The sequence below is a fragment of the Gobius niger genome (genome assembly GCF_951799975.1).
Source record: "Gobius niger genome assembly, chromosome: 7".
Classification (NCBI taxonomy): Eukaryota; Metazoa; Chordata; class Actinopteri; order Gobiiformes; family Gobiidae; genus Gobius; species Gobius niger.
The window spans coordinates 12,518,395-12,536,831 of NC_136858.1; the positions used below are offsets into that span (position 1 = coordinate 12,518,395).

General features: G+C 40.9%; 1 protein-coding gene across 3 annotated transcripts in view; it reads left to right on the forward strand.

The window, feature by feature from the left end:
* The window catches only part of mark1 (MAP/microtubule affinity-regulating kinase 1), a 69,542-nt gene that overhangs the window by 5,324 nt on the left and 45,781 nt on the right, over nucleotides 1–18,437 (forward strand). For all 3 annotated transcript variants that reach the window (XM_079559905.1, XM_079559904.1, XM_079559906.1), the window contains exons 2-3: nucleotides 2,942–3,142; nucleotides 15,575–15,628. In XM_079559905.1, coding sequence (XP_079416031.1) covers nucleotides 2,942–3,142; nucleotides 15,575–15,628 — 255 coding nt within the window. The remainder of the gene's footprint in view (nucleotides 1–2,941; nucleotides 3,143–15,574; nucleotides 15,629–18,437) is intronic.

The following is an 18,437-nucleotide window of genomic DNA, read 5'->3' on the forward strand; positions in this document are numbered from 1 at the left end:
TTCCCCTTCAGGGCGCATGAATAAAGAACACTTACTTTCTGCTGTTATCTAATCTGGCCCTGAGGCCGATAAGGTCTGTGGGTCAGAAGGTTACGGTGTCAGGGAGGGAGGGGGATACGCAGACGCTCTTCTTAAATTTGTCAGGTTTTTTTTGTCTCTCTCTATGACCGCGCATATTCAGCCCATTGTGTTTCCTAATGTGGAAAGTCCCTCGTGAATTTGATATCAGAATATTTACCCCATAGGCATTCGAAGGCAATATCCCTCTTGCAAGAAGAAACCATCGGTGGGACCACAGACTGAGAGCCACTGCCCTGTAGCTTTCGTTTTACAGTCTGTCTCATTGTCTTGGCACAGCCGCGTCGCTGCGCCACTTTAATGCACTGTTGGTAAATGCACAGCAGAAATGTAGTATTGAACTGACCGTCACAGAGTAACTGTTTTGGGACATTTCTCAGATCAGGACTGGCATTTTGAAATGTAGTTGTTCAACCCGCAAGTTATTGAGTTGCTTTTGTCACTCGGTCATTTTCTTGTTGTACTTTGCAAACGGTAAATGCTTACATTGTTGCCAAAGATTTTGTACAATTTTCTAGTGTTTTTACGCTTTTTCTCACTCACTCTCAGTGAAAAAGTCAGACCCAAAAATACACTTAGGTAATGCTTCACTGTCACTGAAAAGGTTAAACAAAGTCATTTATCAAGGCAGGTGCTAAAAGCGGAAAAGTAAAATATTCTGTGGGCATGTTGCACCTAGTTACCATTTGATAGTGCCAATATTACTGTATTAGAGCCCTTAATCTGATATGTAAGTAAGAGTAGGCTGCGTGAGTAAAAAATGCACCAATGAATCGGCTGCTGCTGATTTCAGATTGTGATTCGATTTGCGATTTTTATATTTGATACATGGAAATGATGAGTGAAGGACGTCATTTCAAACAACATATTCTTCCTCAAATTGCCCACATTAGAACAATACACAATCAATTACTTTCAAAAATGTTTGGTTTCATGTGGACAGCGCCCTCTTCTGGGAGAGTTTCCCCAACATACAGAGTACCTCTGGGGGACAGCCATGTGACTACAATAAGTCCGGGATGGAATCACATAGTCTCTATCTAAACACTTTAGAATCTGCTTTATGGAAACTCAGACCTTTTATCTGCTGCAGCTGAGCCTGAGATCACAAGGCTTGAGAGCTGTGATCAGTGAACATCTATCGCTCAAAAGCCAGAGACAGAAGACAAAAAATCTCAGCCTCTTGAGATTTGGTTATTGAGGTTTGGTCTATCTACAGGAACTGATTATGTGCAAAGAGTCAACTTCAGTAAACCGCTGGTGTTGTTGCATCATCAGGAGAATTACCGTCTGTGGTATTTTGCACAGAACATGTGCTTCAGCAGAGGCTGAGACTGGAAATGATATAGTTTAGCTGTAAATGCTGTCAGCAAATGGGTTTTTTAAAGGTACACTGCGTAACATTTTGGACTATACTGTTGCCATCAGTGCAAAACTTGCTCCTAATGACCAGCTTGACAGAAAATGCTATTTCTGCAGTGAGAAATCAAAGAATGGATTTGGATGAGGACCTAACCTGATAAAATCTCAAATTCTGCTGACTTAGTCGGCATCTCCATGGAAACGAGCTAGAGACGTACCCACTCCCGGTAAAGTTATGTCATATCTTAAGAGAGCTGAGCCACTTACAGCAAAATCACATGTTTGTTTGAGGTATTTTTCAATGCTGAAAATATCTGTCACAAAATAAAAGTGTTTCAAGTAATTCATTAGGTTTTGCAGTTGGGCCCGATCTTCCGCTGGCGCAGATGAGTCCTCTTGCATGTGTACAACTGTTGAGCCATGTGACTGCGGCCAGTGGCTCGAGGGCGTCGCTTATAGAAAAGAGGTCGACCGAGGCGTGGTGCGCTGCTGCAAAGAGCACTGCTTCCCCTATGCAGCCTCATCATCCTGTCCTCCTTTAGATCGTGCTGCCTCATCTGCTTCATGCGGTATTGAGGCTACATCCTTTTTAGTCTCTCACAGGACAAACTACACACTTTATTTATCCCACCGTGAGTTAGAGAAAGAGAATATACCAACGGACCCGCTTTGGCGCCGGTAGAAACAAGATCCAAACAAAAGTCTGTGTCCGGTTGGAGGAGAAAACCCTGTCCGCCATTGGCCGTGGGTGTCCGTCCAGCCCAAGTCCTGCCCATTTACTGCGCCAGGTCTGGAGCTGGAGGATTTCACAGAGCGGCCCTCGTCAAAGTCTAGTCTACAGCCTAGAAGGGGCCATTGTATTTTGCCGTTTGCTGTAAGAAATGTACTTAAAGTTAATTATCAGTTCTGATCTGGGAAATGTGACTGGGAAAAACTGTTAAACTATTGCCTGGCCTGCCAAATGACACGCTTTTTCAAAGAGTCTGGGAGCGAGCGTGATCTCAGCGATGTCCTGGTCGCCGTGATTGACGGACGGCATCAACCAATTAGAGCAACGCTGGATACGGGAACAAGCTATAGAAATACTTTTCAAACCGGGTCCAGAAACAGCTTCCAACGCTGTTTCTGGTCCCGGTTTTAGGGACTGTACTGTATATTTTACGGTTTAAAAGTGTATCGGTCGCTTTGCCGCCATCATTAATATTTTGGAAGAAGTATGTGGTAATAGCTTCCGTCTCTTGGTGGGTGATGGGACCGATACAGATAATATCATGAAAGGATGAGTGTCTGGCAGGCCAGGCAAGTAAAACAATGGATTAGGGATATCACAAGGAGCATTGACAGATACAGAAATACAGTAGTAAGTGGCAAATGAATTCAAGACCACAAGCATTTCAGTACATGTTTGTTTGGACTACACTATATCTCACAGAATGATCAGCTGTAATATCTGCTGCTGATATTTTTTCCTCATAGTATAATGTTTTCCGTGTCCCCTCAGCATTCCTCGGTGGACGGCTTCGCGGACCCCCCGGTCCCGCCCACCAAGTCAGCGAGCCGCCACAGCCTGCCGCGATGTCGCAACTCCTTCACCTCCACCGAGGAGCACCCGCACATCGGCAACTACCGCCTGCTCAAGACCATCGGCAAGGGCAACTTCGCCAAAGTCAAGCTGGCCCGGCATGTGCTCACCGGCCGAGAGGTAACGGTCATTTCGAGTTGGCGTTGACATTAGTTCAGAATCGCACGCTTTCCGTTCTTTTTCCAATGTGTAGGATTCAAGCTGCACTGATTTCAGCCTCTTGATAGACTCGTCATTGTGTAGTGCTGTTGTTGACCTGGCGGTGTGATGGACGTGCGCTCCCCTGTGTGTCCTGTAATTAAGCTCCTGTTTCCCTCGGGAGCAAACAATGGCCTCTGATCTGCTCACTGTCTCTTCCCCGCCTGGTCTCCTGCTGTCCTCTCACTGCTTTGATCGCTGTTTGCCTGGAAAGCTACGCAGCCTGGCTTAGCAATAACTATCTCATTGCCATTTTGACCATTATTTTCAAGTTTATCACTTGACGGCAAGATTTAGACTAAATTAAGATCAACTGGGAATGACAAGGCGCAAAATTAATCGCAACTGAAATTGCAAGTTGAGTGGCAGTAAGAGTACAAAATCCTTTCCAAATTACAGACAACTTGCTAACCCTGGCACTTGCAAATGTTATTTTACATTTTGTTTTCTAAAAATGGGTTCAGGATATTTTGCCTTGGGAGCGAAAAATACAGTATGCGTACAAATCCCATCTCAAACACGAAACAGGATCAACAAATAAAAAGTATAAATATACTATTCTATATTTCAGCTACTCGAATGACCATTATTTGATGTGTTTTTTTTTACAGCCTTTTTGTTGGTAAAATTCGGCCTGTCACGATAACAAAATGTAAAGTTTAATACATTGAGGCTGGAAGATATTGCAATAAACGATTTTATTGACCACTTAAAGTGATTGTCTCTAAGTTTGCAGTGAGGAAACATGGAATGAAATTTGGAAGTAAACAATAAATCCCTCCCCTCTTTAACCAGAAGGCCCTTCTTAGTTTGCAAAATGGGGAGAGCAGGAACTGAGTTTTCAAAAATATATGATTAAGCTCCTCCCCCTCCCTCCTGATTGGACCTGACAGGCGGGTTCACAGAAAAGCTTGTCTCATTGGTCAACGCGGGAGGATACTAGACTCTGATTAGTTGCTGAGATCCGAATAGGAGGGACTTCACAAAAAAAAAAAAAAAAGAATATTTTTGTGAGATTTTGCACATTTGTAATGCATTTAGACTTCTAGACTATCACTTTAACTTAAAAAAAAAAAATAGAAATCTCAGTAATCCCTTGTTGTAGAAGTATGCATTATCAAATCCTCAATACATTTTTTTTATTGCAATTGTAAAGTATTACAAAAACAGGAAAAAGAAATGTGGAAAAATATAAATAATGTACTGACAATAAATATTGAGCCCTAAAATGATATTGTTGCTAAAACAACAAAAATGGGCAGTATGTAAAACTCTATAAGTTTACATTTTCTCCAAGCTTGTTGGTTAGGGCAGCCATCTATGATTTCGGTCCCTTTCAGTGGAGTCTTAGCTGTTGCCTAGTCTGCCTCCCCCATTGTGATGGCTCTAATCATTCAATGTCGCTAAGGCAACATGCCCGGAGCAAACACCCGAGCACCCAATGACCCCTCTCCAGAGCTTCAGCTGGCATTTTGCGGGAAGAGTACCTCGCTGGATGAAGATATGGTCTCTGTGTCCCTTGAGGTCAGCTTGGCACCGCTGTGATCCTCGCCACGTCCTTTGCCACAGTCAAACGGGCATATTATTATTGGGTACACTCCCCAGTCTTAGCAGGAGGAGAAGGTCAGCCTCTGCTTTTGTGTGCCTGTGCTGCTGGCTCATCAGAATGCAAAGACATGAGCCAAGTGAGCAGCCAGAGAACAGGTGGAAAGAACAGAACCGACTAAATGTCCGAGCTGTATTCCTAAGCGTCAGGACACAGAAAAACAGTGGGAACTAAACCGACCGCAATGCTTTGTAGTTCACTGTCTTACAGCTTGCATGTTAGTAGATTCCCTTTGGTAATTTTTGTGTGATACTGGGTCCTTTTTTTTTTATACAGTTTTGGCTAAAGTAAATCTATGGCTGTTGCCTGATGCCCAATAGAAACATTGCTCCTAATTAACAACAGTCCATCCTGAACTCTGTAAATAATATGAGCTGCCAACGTCTCCGGGCAGTCTGTTACATCCATGTTTAATTGGTTACTGTATGTGTAGCGATAATTATTAACCAGACCTTTGCTGTGATCCTGATCCTGTTAGTCTTTGGAAGCTAAGTAGGTAGGGCCCGGTAGTTACTTGGATGGGCTACCGTTTGGGAACACTAAGAAGCCTGGGTAAATGTAGTGAGTGAGTGATCCTCTACAATAGTAACTCACCACCACCAAGTATGGCGTAAATGAATATTGCAACGTTAAGCGCCTTTGAGTGCCCAGAAACGCTATATAACCGATGCATTTTTATTTTTAGGCCAGGTTTCCTCTGGGTACTACGGTTTCTTCTACCTCCAAAAACATGCTGGTCAGGTTGGCCCACAGTGGCAGCGAGCTCAGTCGCAGCGGCTCAGGACACCTGGCTGAACACAATTTCGTTTAACGATGACAAATAAAGCACTGACTTACTTAAATCTCTATTCAGTACATCGTAGGTACTGCATTATTTAAACAGCCAAGATCATTTTGTGTACTTACACTCACTGATTGTGGGCAGTTATAGTGAACTACAAATACATGTACTTGTTATTCAAAAGAACGTTCATAATTAATGTCAAAAATCTGTGCTGAACTGCACTTCACAATAGATAAAGACTGCAACGTGTCGTACTAAGGGGTGTGGCCCATAGAAATAAAAAGGAGAAGCAGCGTTCAATCCTCCAGTTAAGCCTAAATTATTATTGAATGTACAGACCTTTAGAGATTTTACTTTAGATACAAATTAGCATCTAAATGTGAGCTAAATGCTAACTCAAATTCAGTTAAGTTTCTGCTTTTTGTGGCGTCGGATTCACATCAATTGGCAACTAAACATTATCTCATAAGATATTAATGATAAAGAATCCACAGAAATTAAATAAATGCTTTGACAAGGACAAAACATACCTCGAATTACGATAGTAAGGATGCCGGACTTCCCTATTCATTTTAAAAATCTGGTCCGGGAACCGTATTGTGTCTTTCTCCATGTCTCTATACTTATTTGGTAGAAAATACATCCATAATTTAGCATTTGCTGTAGTAGTGGTGGAGTACTTGTGAAAGCGCTTTTTTTCAATCAAGGCTACAAGTAACAAAGAAGTCGAGTCACTACTACCCACCTCCTGCTATATACAGCGTGCTTTAGTCCTGTACTGCTGAGATGGCATCAATATGAATGACACTCAAATTGAGGGCACACCGTTGAAGGTAAACGCGTCTCCTGTCCATTTACTTACTTGTATAACATCAACCCGTCCAGACCATCAAAACACAAATAATGTAAAAAATGCGTGTTTACTAAGTGAGAAACCTTCAGCTGTTTGTTGACCTTATCTTCACCATCACAGGTCAGACTAGGTTTGCTTTGCCCGGCTGAAATCACATGTTTTTCTTACGAGCCAGTAAAGCCACATCCCTACTCTAAAAGGCAATGTGCACCGAACCTTACCCTTTAATGCTTCTTCCACATTTTTCCCTTTTTTTTTATCGCCATATGACCTTTCAGCACATTCGTGAGTTCCCCTGTCTATGAAGCGGCTGTGTTGTCCGCACAGGGTAAATAACAAGGCACGTCAATTTGTTCAGCACACAACCGCTAACATAACGCTAATATGAACGCTCAGGGTAATTTTACCAACTAATTGCGCTGCATGTTGGCCAAGGGCAGTGCACATGCAGGGCCGTGGGACGCTCAAGACTTATATAAAGTTATACGATCACTTTTGAATGTTCATGTAGCCTAGGAGCTGCTTTTGGTGGGGGGAACATATGGGCTGTTTGTTACAAATGTGCTTAATAATTAAGGGTGATGCGCGTTGGCCTTCTGTCACTCTGCAGCTGAATTATTCACCCTCAAAGCCATTAGAGAGACACAAACATGCACACAAACATGACTTTTGGAACGCGCAGGGGCGAGAATGAAATGGTGCTGCTTGATGGGGGATGCGGAGTCTAGTATCAGCTGCAATACATCAATGTGACAGTGCAGATGTACAGAGATTTATTGATTTATTTGTTGTTTCTTTGGTCGGGACAGTGCATGTTACTGCGCCACACCGGATTGTGGCTAATCCGTTGTCCCTTATTCTCATTCTTACTCAACCTGGCCTATTGTACATGTTTTTAGTGATACGGGGAAACCTATGCAGAGAACATGAAAACTCCATAGAAAGGCCTCGTCCGTCTGGGGATCGAACCTGGGACATTCATTTAATTCTCATTTATTTATTTGAGAGGATAACCCCTTGAGGTGCACCAAGAGGGTCCTCAAAAACACTTGACCGGCCAAAATCCAAAAGTGATATAGTAAGTATATAAAGTAAGTAAAGAAATGACATTAGCTGTGATATCAATCTGGAATCGCTCTCGCTTCAGTTGTTGGTGAAGAGGAGGGACTTTTAGCTCAGCAGTTGTTGCTGATTGGCTGAAATGTGCTGAGCTCGATCCAATCACAGTGTAACGCTTGAAACAGATAAACACTTATGATGCTAAAATTACATACCAGCGATAAACAGTCATGCTTATCACATGTTTATCCAGCATAACTTAACTTTTTTTCACCCTCTTTTTGGCATTGCTGTGTTGCAATAAAAGTGCTTGTTGTCTAGGGCTTGACCGATACGGAATATTGGAGTCCAGTACGGATACCGATACAAAGGGGGTTGGAAAGGCCAATTATATATGTCTGATTTAATTTGAAGGATTTTTTTTATCTCCATCCATCCATCCATCCATCCATCCATCCATCTATTTTCTTCCGCTTTATCCGGGGCCGGGTCGCGGGGGCAGCAGTCTCAGCAGAGATGCCCAAACTTCCCGATCCACACACACCTCCTCCAGCTGTTCTGGGGGGACCCCGAGGCGACACCAGGCCAGCTCGGAGACACAGTCCCACCAGCGTGTCCTGGGTCTTCCACGAGGCCTTGTTTTTTATCTCCCAAAAACCTCTAAATGTTTAATGTCCTTTTGCAAAGCCACTTCTTTAGCTCTAGCTTTAAAACAAGTTGTTCTTTTGTGTAAAGCATTGAAGTTTTTGGACTAACATTGTCACATGTCACTGTGGGCTAAACCATGATAGTTTTGGAGTTGTTTTCATAAACATTGGCCTTCTTCTCTGAGTAGCACAATTCAAGAACGGCCAAGGTATTATTGGCAAACATTGTTTAGTGATTGATTGAATATTCACAGAAAGGTGCCCATTTACGCTTTGTTTTCACACATCATTCACATAACAAAGTGGGGCCAGTAAACATGAATACTGCCAGTGGCTCTTTGAGAGAACAGACAGGTTGTTTATGTGTAGCATTTACGGCCCATTATTACATAATATTACAACTAATGAACTTCTATAAACATAAACTGTTGTAAAACCGACCCATTTATTCTCACTCTTTGGCACTAATCTAAATCCTAAACTTTTAACGCTAATATAACTAAACATATGCTACATTTTTGACACTAATAACATTTTCCCACCATGCTCCATGTAAAGATGATACAAAGATGTAAAGATGATACAAAATAATCATTAAGTATTTATCTAGTTTTGTTTTCACAGAGCTTTCCGGAGCTATTTTGTTCACAATTTTGTTGATATTTTGACCAGTGACAGGCGTACGAGTCAAACACATGTGCACAGTAACACTATATGACAGGAGGAGAGCTCTGTCTGTGCACCTGGACAGGGCAGCATTTGCTCTTGGGTTTGTCTCAGTTTAGACCTGGTTTCGCTCATTTTGTAGTCAATCATATAAACAGCTGATGTACATAAAACAGTAAACAGAAAGTGTAAACCCCGACATGTGTGTTAGAGTATAAATCTTTGGACTTCTGTGACTTTTTGGTAACTAAGTACAGTCATGTACCTAGTCACCAAAGCACTTCAGCTTCTTTTCTATTAAACCAAAGCCTGCAGTGTCTTGTAGATGTGGGGAAGCCCTGCTCACAATGCTCCTACATGAGTCAGCGTTTTTCCCAGTCTCAGCCCTTTCACAGGCTGTGGGACTGCAGCCGGAGACACTGCAGACACATCCACCGCCAGAGTCTTTCAGTGAGCAGTGGGGGCCGCACAATTAAGTACTGCCATTCGATCTGTAACTCGTGTTTTGAAATAAAGATTCAGACGTTTTTAACTTGTCTAGGAGCACTGGAGAGAAGGCTGAAATATCAACTGGAGACAGGATTATTTCAGACACCTTTGCATTAGTATATGGAATATTGAAAACAGGTAAAAGTAATTCTCAGAGAAATCACAGCACATGGACAACAGAGGGGAGTAGTTAAAGGCTACTTATAATATGCTGTGTGTTAAGATGACGGTGTAATCCAGATCTTTCCTTTCTGGGAGACGGATGAAATATACAGGCTCATCTGCGTTACAAAAATGCAGGGCCTGTTTTCTCAAAATTAAGTTTTCTTTACACTCTTGCAACATCATCTCCGCTTTAGTAGCTCCTATCCACCTTGTTCCTGGGACGGCTCATGTAGGAACGAGGAAAGGAGAGAATTTCCGGTGAGATGCTGGAAGTCGCTCTGAGCCATTGGTTTGCATTGGATTCCCGGGCGAGTTTTCGTTTTACATAGCGGTTTATTTCCACATTTTGAGATGATTTTCCAAGCGATCAGCCTCCGTAACATTTGAAAAGATGTCCCCGCGCAGCTCTGGAACACGAATTAAAGAACAGAGAAAGTGACATTTGTGGCTCTGGAACATGCAGTGTTTGGAACATGCTAAAATTGAGCTTAAACTGTGACATGTTTGGGGCAGTTTTGAACATGCTCAATGCTACTGACTCACGTGAATTTACGAAGAAAGCCCGAGCCCACAGAGGTAAACAAACACGACTGACTGTCCTGCTCACACTGAGTGATGTGAACCAATGTGAGACCAATCAACACTAAACAAAAAGACAGTTTTTTATGCTGACAATCCATTCTCTGAGCCTAAAGTGCCACATCTGAGTAAAGTGTTTGTGAAAGATCGCAGAATTAGAAATATCCTCGGAGGTTAAGTGGAGACAACTTGGCCAACACAACGACGGATCAGAAAACTCTTCAATGGAGCGATTTTCAGTCAAAAGTTTATTGTGAGCAGCTAATCACGGCTCGTAGTTTCGTCTCAGCTGTGACACCTCTGAAACTCATAAAAAGTGGATTTGAGCAAACGGTCTCCATGCAAACAAACAGCAGCCCCGGTCATGCTGGAAATTAGGGATGGTCGATACGATACCAATACTTTTGGGGTCATTTTTGTCGATACCGATACCAATACTGGTCATTTCATATGGGTGAATGTATATCAATCAATATACATTTCTAAAACTGGTTATTGTATATAATTAACTGGTCAATTAAAATTATATTACTTTAACTGGTTAATTACACAATACTAATGTGAAATTAAATACATAAACAAAATTTTAAATTAATACTTAAATGACAAACATCACCTAAACCAAAATGATATGCCTGGCTAAGTTCAATCCTTTGCTGTTGTGGACTGTTTTGGCTCAGAACAAAGAAATAAATCATCCTTTTGTGTTGATAATTGCTGCCCCGCCTCCTTTTTACATATGCAAATTAGTATCGATGCTTTTTGTCCAATATCGATGCTTAAAAAGTAGCCGTTTGGTATCGATATATCGATACTTTGGTATCGATCCGCCCATCCCTACCGGAAATCCCCCCATCTTTCACGCAAAGGCTCATGGGGCGTAGGAATAAGGTGGATAGACTTCAAACTGCCCAGTCTTGTACTTAAAGTGCATATGACACATTGTGCTAACTATGTTTGAGCAAGAATGTGTCAATTATAAGATTTGCTAGAAATCTTTCCCAGCTTTCTTTAGTTTGACCATTTTCTGTGATGTTTATAGTTTCACTTTCTTATTGGATACTGACAGGAAGTGACATAGTCAGAGGCAAACAATTTTAAACTGTTGCCGTGCCGACCATGTTATGTCAATGGGAAATGAGTCAAATTTGCTCTGGAACTTTACCTCTAACTATGTCACTTCCTGTCAGCAGCATGAAATTTCAAATAAAAATGACTTTTTTGCCCAACATTTCTTAAATTTCTGCTTCACTGAAGTAAAATAATTACTTACAACAGATGTTATATATCTGAATAAGTCAGATTTTCAAAAGCATTTAAACCTGTCAAATGCACAAAGGTTTTCCCAAGGAAGATTTTTAATATTTCATTCCTAGCCTGGTTGAATGAGCTTTGAACTGCACAAGGCAAAATTTTAATTTTTACAGATTTATTTTCAAAAACAAAACAAATGTCCAAAATCCCCTTCTTTGTAACTAACAACAACTAAATAGAAACCTGGCTCTGTACATTATTCAGATTTAATCACAGAAAGGACAGGACATTTTGGCATGTTTAGATGAAAACATAAAATGACAGAAACTTGCAGTACACTTTTTCCTCATATTTAGTATGTTCAGTAATCTACAGCAAATGTTCTTCCCAGTTCACCCCTTTGGAATTTTAGCACGGAAGTCGATAAATTGCTATTGTTTTCCATCCCGTCATCCCAGTCGCTGAAACGTGAGGCTAAACAAACAAACTAACATGATACTGTATGTGCGGGGCCTGTAGCGGTGAAACCAGTGGCACTTCCTGCATCTGCTGTTTGTGTGTGAATTTGAAGGATTAGTCTAGTAATACTCATACCACGAAATACAATGGGATGACACGGCAGAGGCTCACGAGCAGGTTCATCAGGGGCAGGTTTAAATCCACTTACCGCTCCATTTGATACTTCTGCATCACAGGGAAACGAAGAGGAGAGACTTAGGAAATGGATGCACAAAACCAGACTAGCAGTAAAACATAGAAGAACTGATCACACACAATATTCAAGGCAGTTATTGAATATTGACATTTTTATTCACATTTGTAATTAGTATTTAATATTAGTATTGGCGATATTTTACTTATACTTATGACGAGTTGTGCTGTGGAGATCAAGCAATAGCTTCTGTGCATGGAAAGTTTTTGGCTAACTTCCTGTTGGCCAGTGTAGGTTAAAGACTACTTCCTGTCCACATTTGAACTTAAATTAACAGAAGAAAACTTATATAAAGATCAAGCTGAGTGCGTTTAACAAAAATGTATTCAAACGGTGGCGCTATTTTAACATTTGTAGCGTTAAATTTAACATTTGTAGCGTTATCCTGGTAAAATAACGGTCAACAACAATAAAGGTCAAATTAGCGTTAGCTGCTAGCTTAAGGCTAAAACGCTGAAGGGTAAACATGATCTCCTCCAGTGAAGTATTTACAGTGTGAGTAAAGTTTTCAACATGTTGTAAGTGACAACAGCTGGATGTTTTCTGTCATGCAATGTTTAAATATTCATGTATTTCGACGCGGCTAACTCTCCATAGGAATAAAATACAAACAGGAAACAGTCGTTAGCCCACAGAGTTATTCTTCTGGTGTTTGTGAGCAGAGCTACTACAGATTTTTAGATTCGCCTGTGACCTGTCTGCAAAGAGGTCACTGCACAAAGGACTTTAAATTAAAGTTCAAAATACTTTTACCTTTATTTCAGTTCAAAAATGGAGCTGTGTAGAGAGTACAGATCCAAGTACAGACTTGCTCTAAATTGAGGTTAAAGTAAAAACTATTCTAAATACTTTTATATTGTGTTTTTTACTTGGCTACTTTTTGCCACTGAAGCAAGACCCATCAGAATATTCAATTAGCCTCTTGTGAACTAATAGCAATTAGGATTTATTAGTGAAATGAAAGTATCTGCGAATTGTTTCAGGAACTGATCTCTACAGCTGTGAAAAAATATGCACAAACTTCATGTGTATCATTGCACTGAATTGTGGGCCTGTTGAAGGTATAAGATCTGCCACTTCGTGCTTCTTGTCCTACAAGTGCCCACACGAGTCAAACTGAGCCGTCACAGAGTAATTATCTTGACTTGGTTTGACGATGATTCAGGGCGAAACACTGACTGGCAGATTGGTGCAGCGTCTGCAGTAATGTGGTAATTGCGTTGGTGCGTTGTGGTGGAGAAAGAACAAGCTCTCATTGACCGGTCAATCTGTTTTCCTACTCTTCCCCACAGTCACGCAGCCTGGAGTAAAGCCGCTGCTCCTTCCAACTGGAACTTGTTCATTTATTGATATACGTTAGGGGGACAGTAATATTTCTTCCATTGATTATTTGTTTGGCTTGCACATTTTCCCAGGATGTTCATCAGCATTTACTTTAACGGGACTAGACGGAGTTTAAAAAAATAGATTATGCATTTTCCACCCTCTACATGTTCCAGCCATGTCCTAATGTGTAGAATGAGCCCAGACCTATTCACCACAACTGCCGCTAAAATCCTGAAAAAAGGTGTTAATTCGGGTCCAAAGTGACGTCATGCACGAGCTTAAAGGGCTGTTTCAGGATTTTTGACATAGGGCCTCATTTCCTAGTTTTCCAGAGTGTTGTTGATTTCTGGAGATTTTTTTTTTTTTAATTCATGCAGTCTTTATAGTTAAAGAGTTTATGGTGCTAGGCTAGTGCTAGTGCTGTGATAACGCCATTGTTACTTTGTTGTATCAGAAACCAACGCCATAAAGCTGCATTAGGCAATCAAGCAAGACTGTGCAGCCGTGTTGGGCGTACAATATGTTAAAAGCCCCACGTGGCCCCGGCGGTCACTCTGCTGCAAAGTGCTTCTAACCAACACAACACACTCGACATTGTAATTGCTCTCTCTGGCTTGACCACAAACTAATACTCCCGATAAACTCAATTCATTTTTAATAATTCTCATCTGGCATAGCACCGCCATGTTTACTCAAATGGAGCACTTTACGCAGCAAACCGGTCAATTTGTTTCGTTTTGTCGTCATTACGCTGTATTGCGCAGCTGTCAGTCACTTGATGTATAATGCAAAAGGCTAACTGGTGAGTCGGCAGTTTGGAGCGGGCCGGGAGAAGTTGCTGATGCCCGTTTCGCCGAGCACTTTGGCGTGATTACAGGGACGGAAAGAACGGACTCGCTGCTGGCTGTCGGACGCGCGCCGTAGATCTCGAGTCTGCAGACATATCCGCCGCTTTGGCACAGATGCAAAAGGCCGTTTATTCAAGAGTCCATTAGTATCAGATAGACTAGCGTGGAATTCATGAACAGTGATTTCACCTGAAGCTAAAGTTGCCTTGTGTGACATGTTTTGACAGGGATGAGATTTGAACTGTGGAATGATAATGTGATAAGGGTTGGATCTTTTTTGAAGAAATGCCCTGACCTGTAAAACCTGTTTTAAAAGTACATTGAGAAAAACAAAACAAAAAAACAGTGCAGTAAATTTTATTGTCAATTCTACCACGTTATGTACGTACAAAGAATGGAAATTACTCTCAAACCCTAGATGCAACACAACTTGCTAGGAATGTTTTATGCTAACTTCCTGTCGCCCTTTAAAGTCTACTTTCTGTCCACATAAATGTAAATTACAAATGAAATATGATTAAAAAAAACAGAATTAAGCTTCAATAAACATCCAAGCGAGTGTGTTTTATAAAACTTTCTTAAAATAATGGCTCTATTTGAACATTTGTTAGCGTTAACTCTGCTTTAGCGCCTTTAGCTTTAAGGCTAAAACAGCTTAGCTTCAAGCTAAACGTTTTTCACATGTTGTTGGTAATTATCCAACAGCTGCATGTTTTCAATGAAGTGCTGTTTAAATATTTTTTTATTTCAGCAAAACACGGCTAAGTTTCTGTAAGAATAAAATTAGAACCTTGAAACAGTCGTTAGCCTATGAAGTTAGCATCATGTGACTATGCTACATTCCATGCACACATCATGCACAGAATGTATCGAGAAGGGGAGAGTTAAGCTTCTTGGCAGCCTAGTAGACTGTCCTTCAGTCAGTTGGACCTGTCCTGGGTTGAGACTCCGCGGTCGGATGGCAATATTGTGAAAGCGCCCTACCATGCTTGCTTTTTTAATATGTTTTTCTATAATAAATGATAAACAAACACTTGAACTGCATAGTTGGTAGTATTGTTTTTAAACTACATGTGCCTTTAAGTGCAAGGGCTAAACTCACTTCTTGGTGGACGAAAACTGCTGTTGGTGCAGATGGGCAATTATGTTTCTGTTCATCAAGCTCTGCAAGTTTAACAACAGTCCATTTGAAATCCCAATTTGAATGGTCACAAATAGCAAACTGCAAAGGCTGCCATTATTTTGGTAATATACTCTCCCCCACAAATGGCAAAATATCCTTTCTCTATGTGCTCCATCATGTGTAAAACCTCCTAGAACATCCTATATTCCCCTTGTAACATCTTTTTTTCCCTCTGCCTTCCAGGTAGCGGTGAAGATCATCGACAAAACCCAGCTCAACCCCACCAGTCTACAGAAGGTAAGCCTCCATCTACTCCATAATACCTCTGTGGGCGACTCCTCCCTCTGTCCCATCCCGTTGTTTTGCTGCTCTTTGAACCGTCTTCCTTTTATATAATATGATAAAGTCCGGACAGGCCTTGCTTAATCTCCGCTCCCCTCTTCCACCTGTCACCATCCCCTCACTGCTAGGTTGTGGTTTGTGTAGAGGAGAGCTGGCTAAAAATACCCGGAGCTGCCTGGCTGTTTGTCACCGAGCCCTGGTCCTAGCAGTCATAACCAATTACAACGAAGGCGTGTGTGTGTGTGTGTGTGTGTGTGTGCTTGTTTGTGTGTGTTTGTGTAGGCTGTTTCCTGATTACTGAACCCAAATCCCGCTCTATCTGCTGATTAAGTACACAGACACATGTGCGCACACAAAAGGACACATGGCAGATGAGGCTGTGTTAGCATGTGCTAGCGTTAAGGCAGTCGTCAGTGTGTGGCGGGGGTGATGCTCACTGCCAGCGATGTGACAGGTTATGGTTCCGGAAGAATTCCTACGGTTTATTCCTTTGTTATCATGTTGAAGTTTGACGCTGAAAATGTTCAAATTAGTTTTTTAGTTTTTGACAAAAATCTACTCTCGGGTTGTGGAGGCTATAACTTTAGTAATACCTATGGATAGTGAGTGTGATGGGTCTGCAGTTGTTGTGTGGGGTCCGAATACTTATGTTAGAATTAAAATGTTTTCTTGCCATTTTCAGCATTGTAGGAGAATTCATGTGATTTTTATTCTGGTTTCAAATGAAATTAGTGTATATGACGGAAAACATTGAATTTTTTTTGCTCTACAAAATGTGTAGGCACATTTTAGTGTGTGAGAGCCGTGTGAGGCAACTCTACAAAACAACTTGATCGATTGATTGATTTTGTTTTCGACTTTCGCCACATTACAAGGCTATGTAATTGGTTTTTCATTGTAAAATTCCAGTATTGGTCGAATTCCAGTGTTGGTCAAAGTAGTATTCTTAAAGGGGCTAGATGCAAGTTTGCCATTTTTTACTCACTACTGCCACCTCAGGTCATACGTGTAACTGCACCTTCTATGTTAAGCTTGCGCATGACGACAATTCGGACCCGAAGTAACAACTTTTTGAGTGACAGTGCAGGATTTTAGAGGCAGTTGTTGTAGTGAACAGGTCTGAGCTCATTCTACACATTAGGACATGGCTGGAACATGCAGGGGGAGGAAAATACATAATTTTAACATTTTTAAACTCTGTATAGTCTCTTTAAAGAAGATATAGTTAACATTTTGACAGGACCTAACTGTCTCTGACACATCATTGTTGATCTGTTTGAATTGGAAAATGTTGGACTAAAACGTCCTGCTGTGCGGCTTGGTTTAGAAACCTACTTTTGAAGAAACACAATATTGCATAATTTTTTATGCTAAACATGTTCTACTAAACTGCAGGCAATTGTTTTTGTAGTTAATAGAGGGCTGACCTTCCCCCTTGCCACCAAAACTTAAGGACCACTTTATACTAGTGTATCATTTATACTTTATGCTAAGTATGCCTACTTAAACAGGCATTTGATGTTTGTTGTGTTCATTTGTATTTTGCATAATCTTCTTAGGGGAGGATATATGCATGAGGGTCGGGTTTTGCCCCTGGTCCTGACGATGCCTATACCCCTGCTATACATTATTGTCCTTAGCTGTTACAATTTTTAAGGAAATGCCATGTCTATTACACATTTGCCTTGAATAATCAGAAATGTAAACCCAGTGGGAGTCACATTACTTCCTGTTCTAACGGGTCCCTCTTTTGTATCTTATTTACATGCAAAAATCTCTCATATTTCCAGTGCTGTTTGGGTCAATGCTTTATCAAATGTATTCACATACCACCATAGAGGCATTGCAGGAAGATAAAAACTGTAAATGCTGAAAATCTGGTGTAAATACTACAGTAATGTGCAAAAATATAAAATTCCAAAAACTGAATTTGCATAATACTGCGTTAAAATTATTTTACATTTCTGAATGACCTATTTATGTATTTACAAATCACAGCAGTTTCCAGTCTGTTTACTGCTTTTACTCTCTTCGTGTCAAATTTCCCTACTGGACTTTTAATCTGGCCAAAAACAAACCCGAGTCATTTAGGAGCTAAGTAATCCGTTAGCATCAATAAGAACAATTATCCTCCCCAAAATGTCCGGCGTCTCACAGTGGAAATCGCAGACCGCTCTAATCCAATGAGCGTAATTGTGTTGCAGTAATGTAAAACCGAAGGGTGAGATTAGTTCTGGGCTCGTGTGAAGCTTTATCATTTCGAGCACAATACGGCGTCTGCTTTTGTTTCCCACTCGCTGTAATTGACTTGGAATGTAATACAGTTTTGGGCTGGCATTCTTCAACCAATACTGTGGGGATATTTCATTTTAATCTGATCTGTTTCAGAGTTGGACAGTTACAATTACACTTTTTTTTTCTTCAGTGGTTTTTCACAGCTACAATATGCATCATCTTGTCAGGAAACTGCTTTATTCATCATGAGGAAGGAACAAAGGCTTAATGAAGACGAATTAAAGGCACACTGTGTAACATTTCAAGAATTTCTATAATCACAGGTAGCGGTGTGACAATTTATCGATTTTGTGATATATTGTGATATTTTGCGCAGCGGTATATACTACTTTTTATTCTGATATTTTGATGAAGTCGTGTAGGGCTGAAACGACTAATCGATTAATCGACGACTAATTGATTATTTAAATAGTCGACAACTATTTTAGTAATCGATTAATTGTTTTCTGGTTCACACAGACTCAAATGA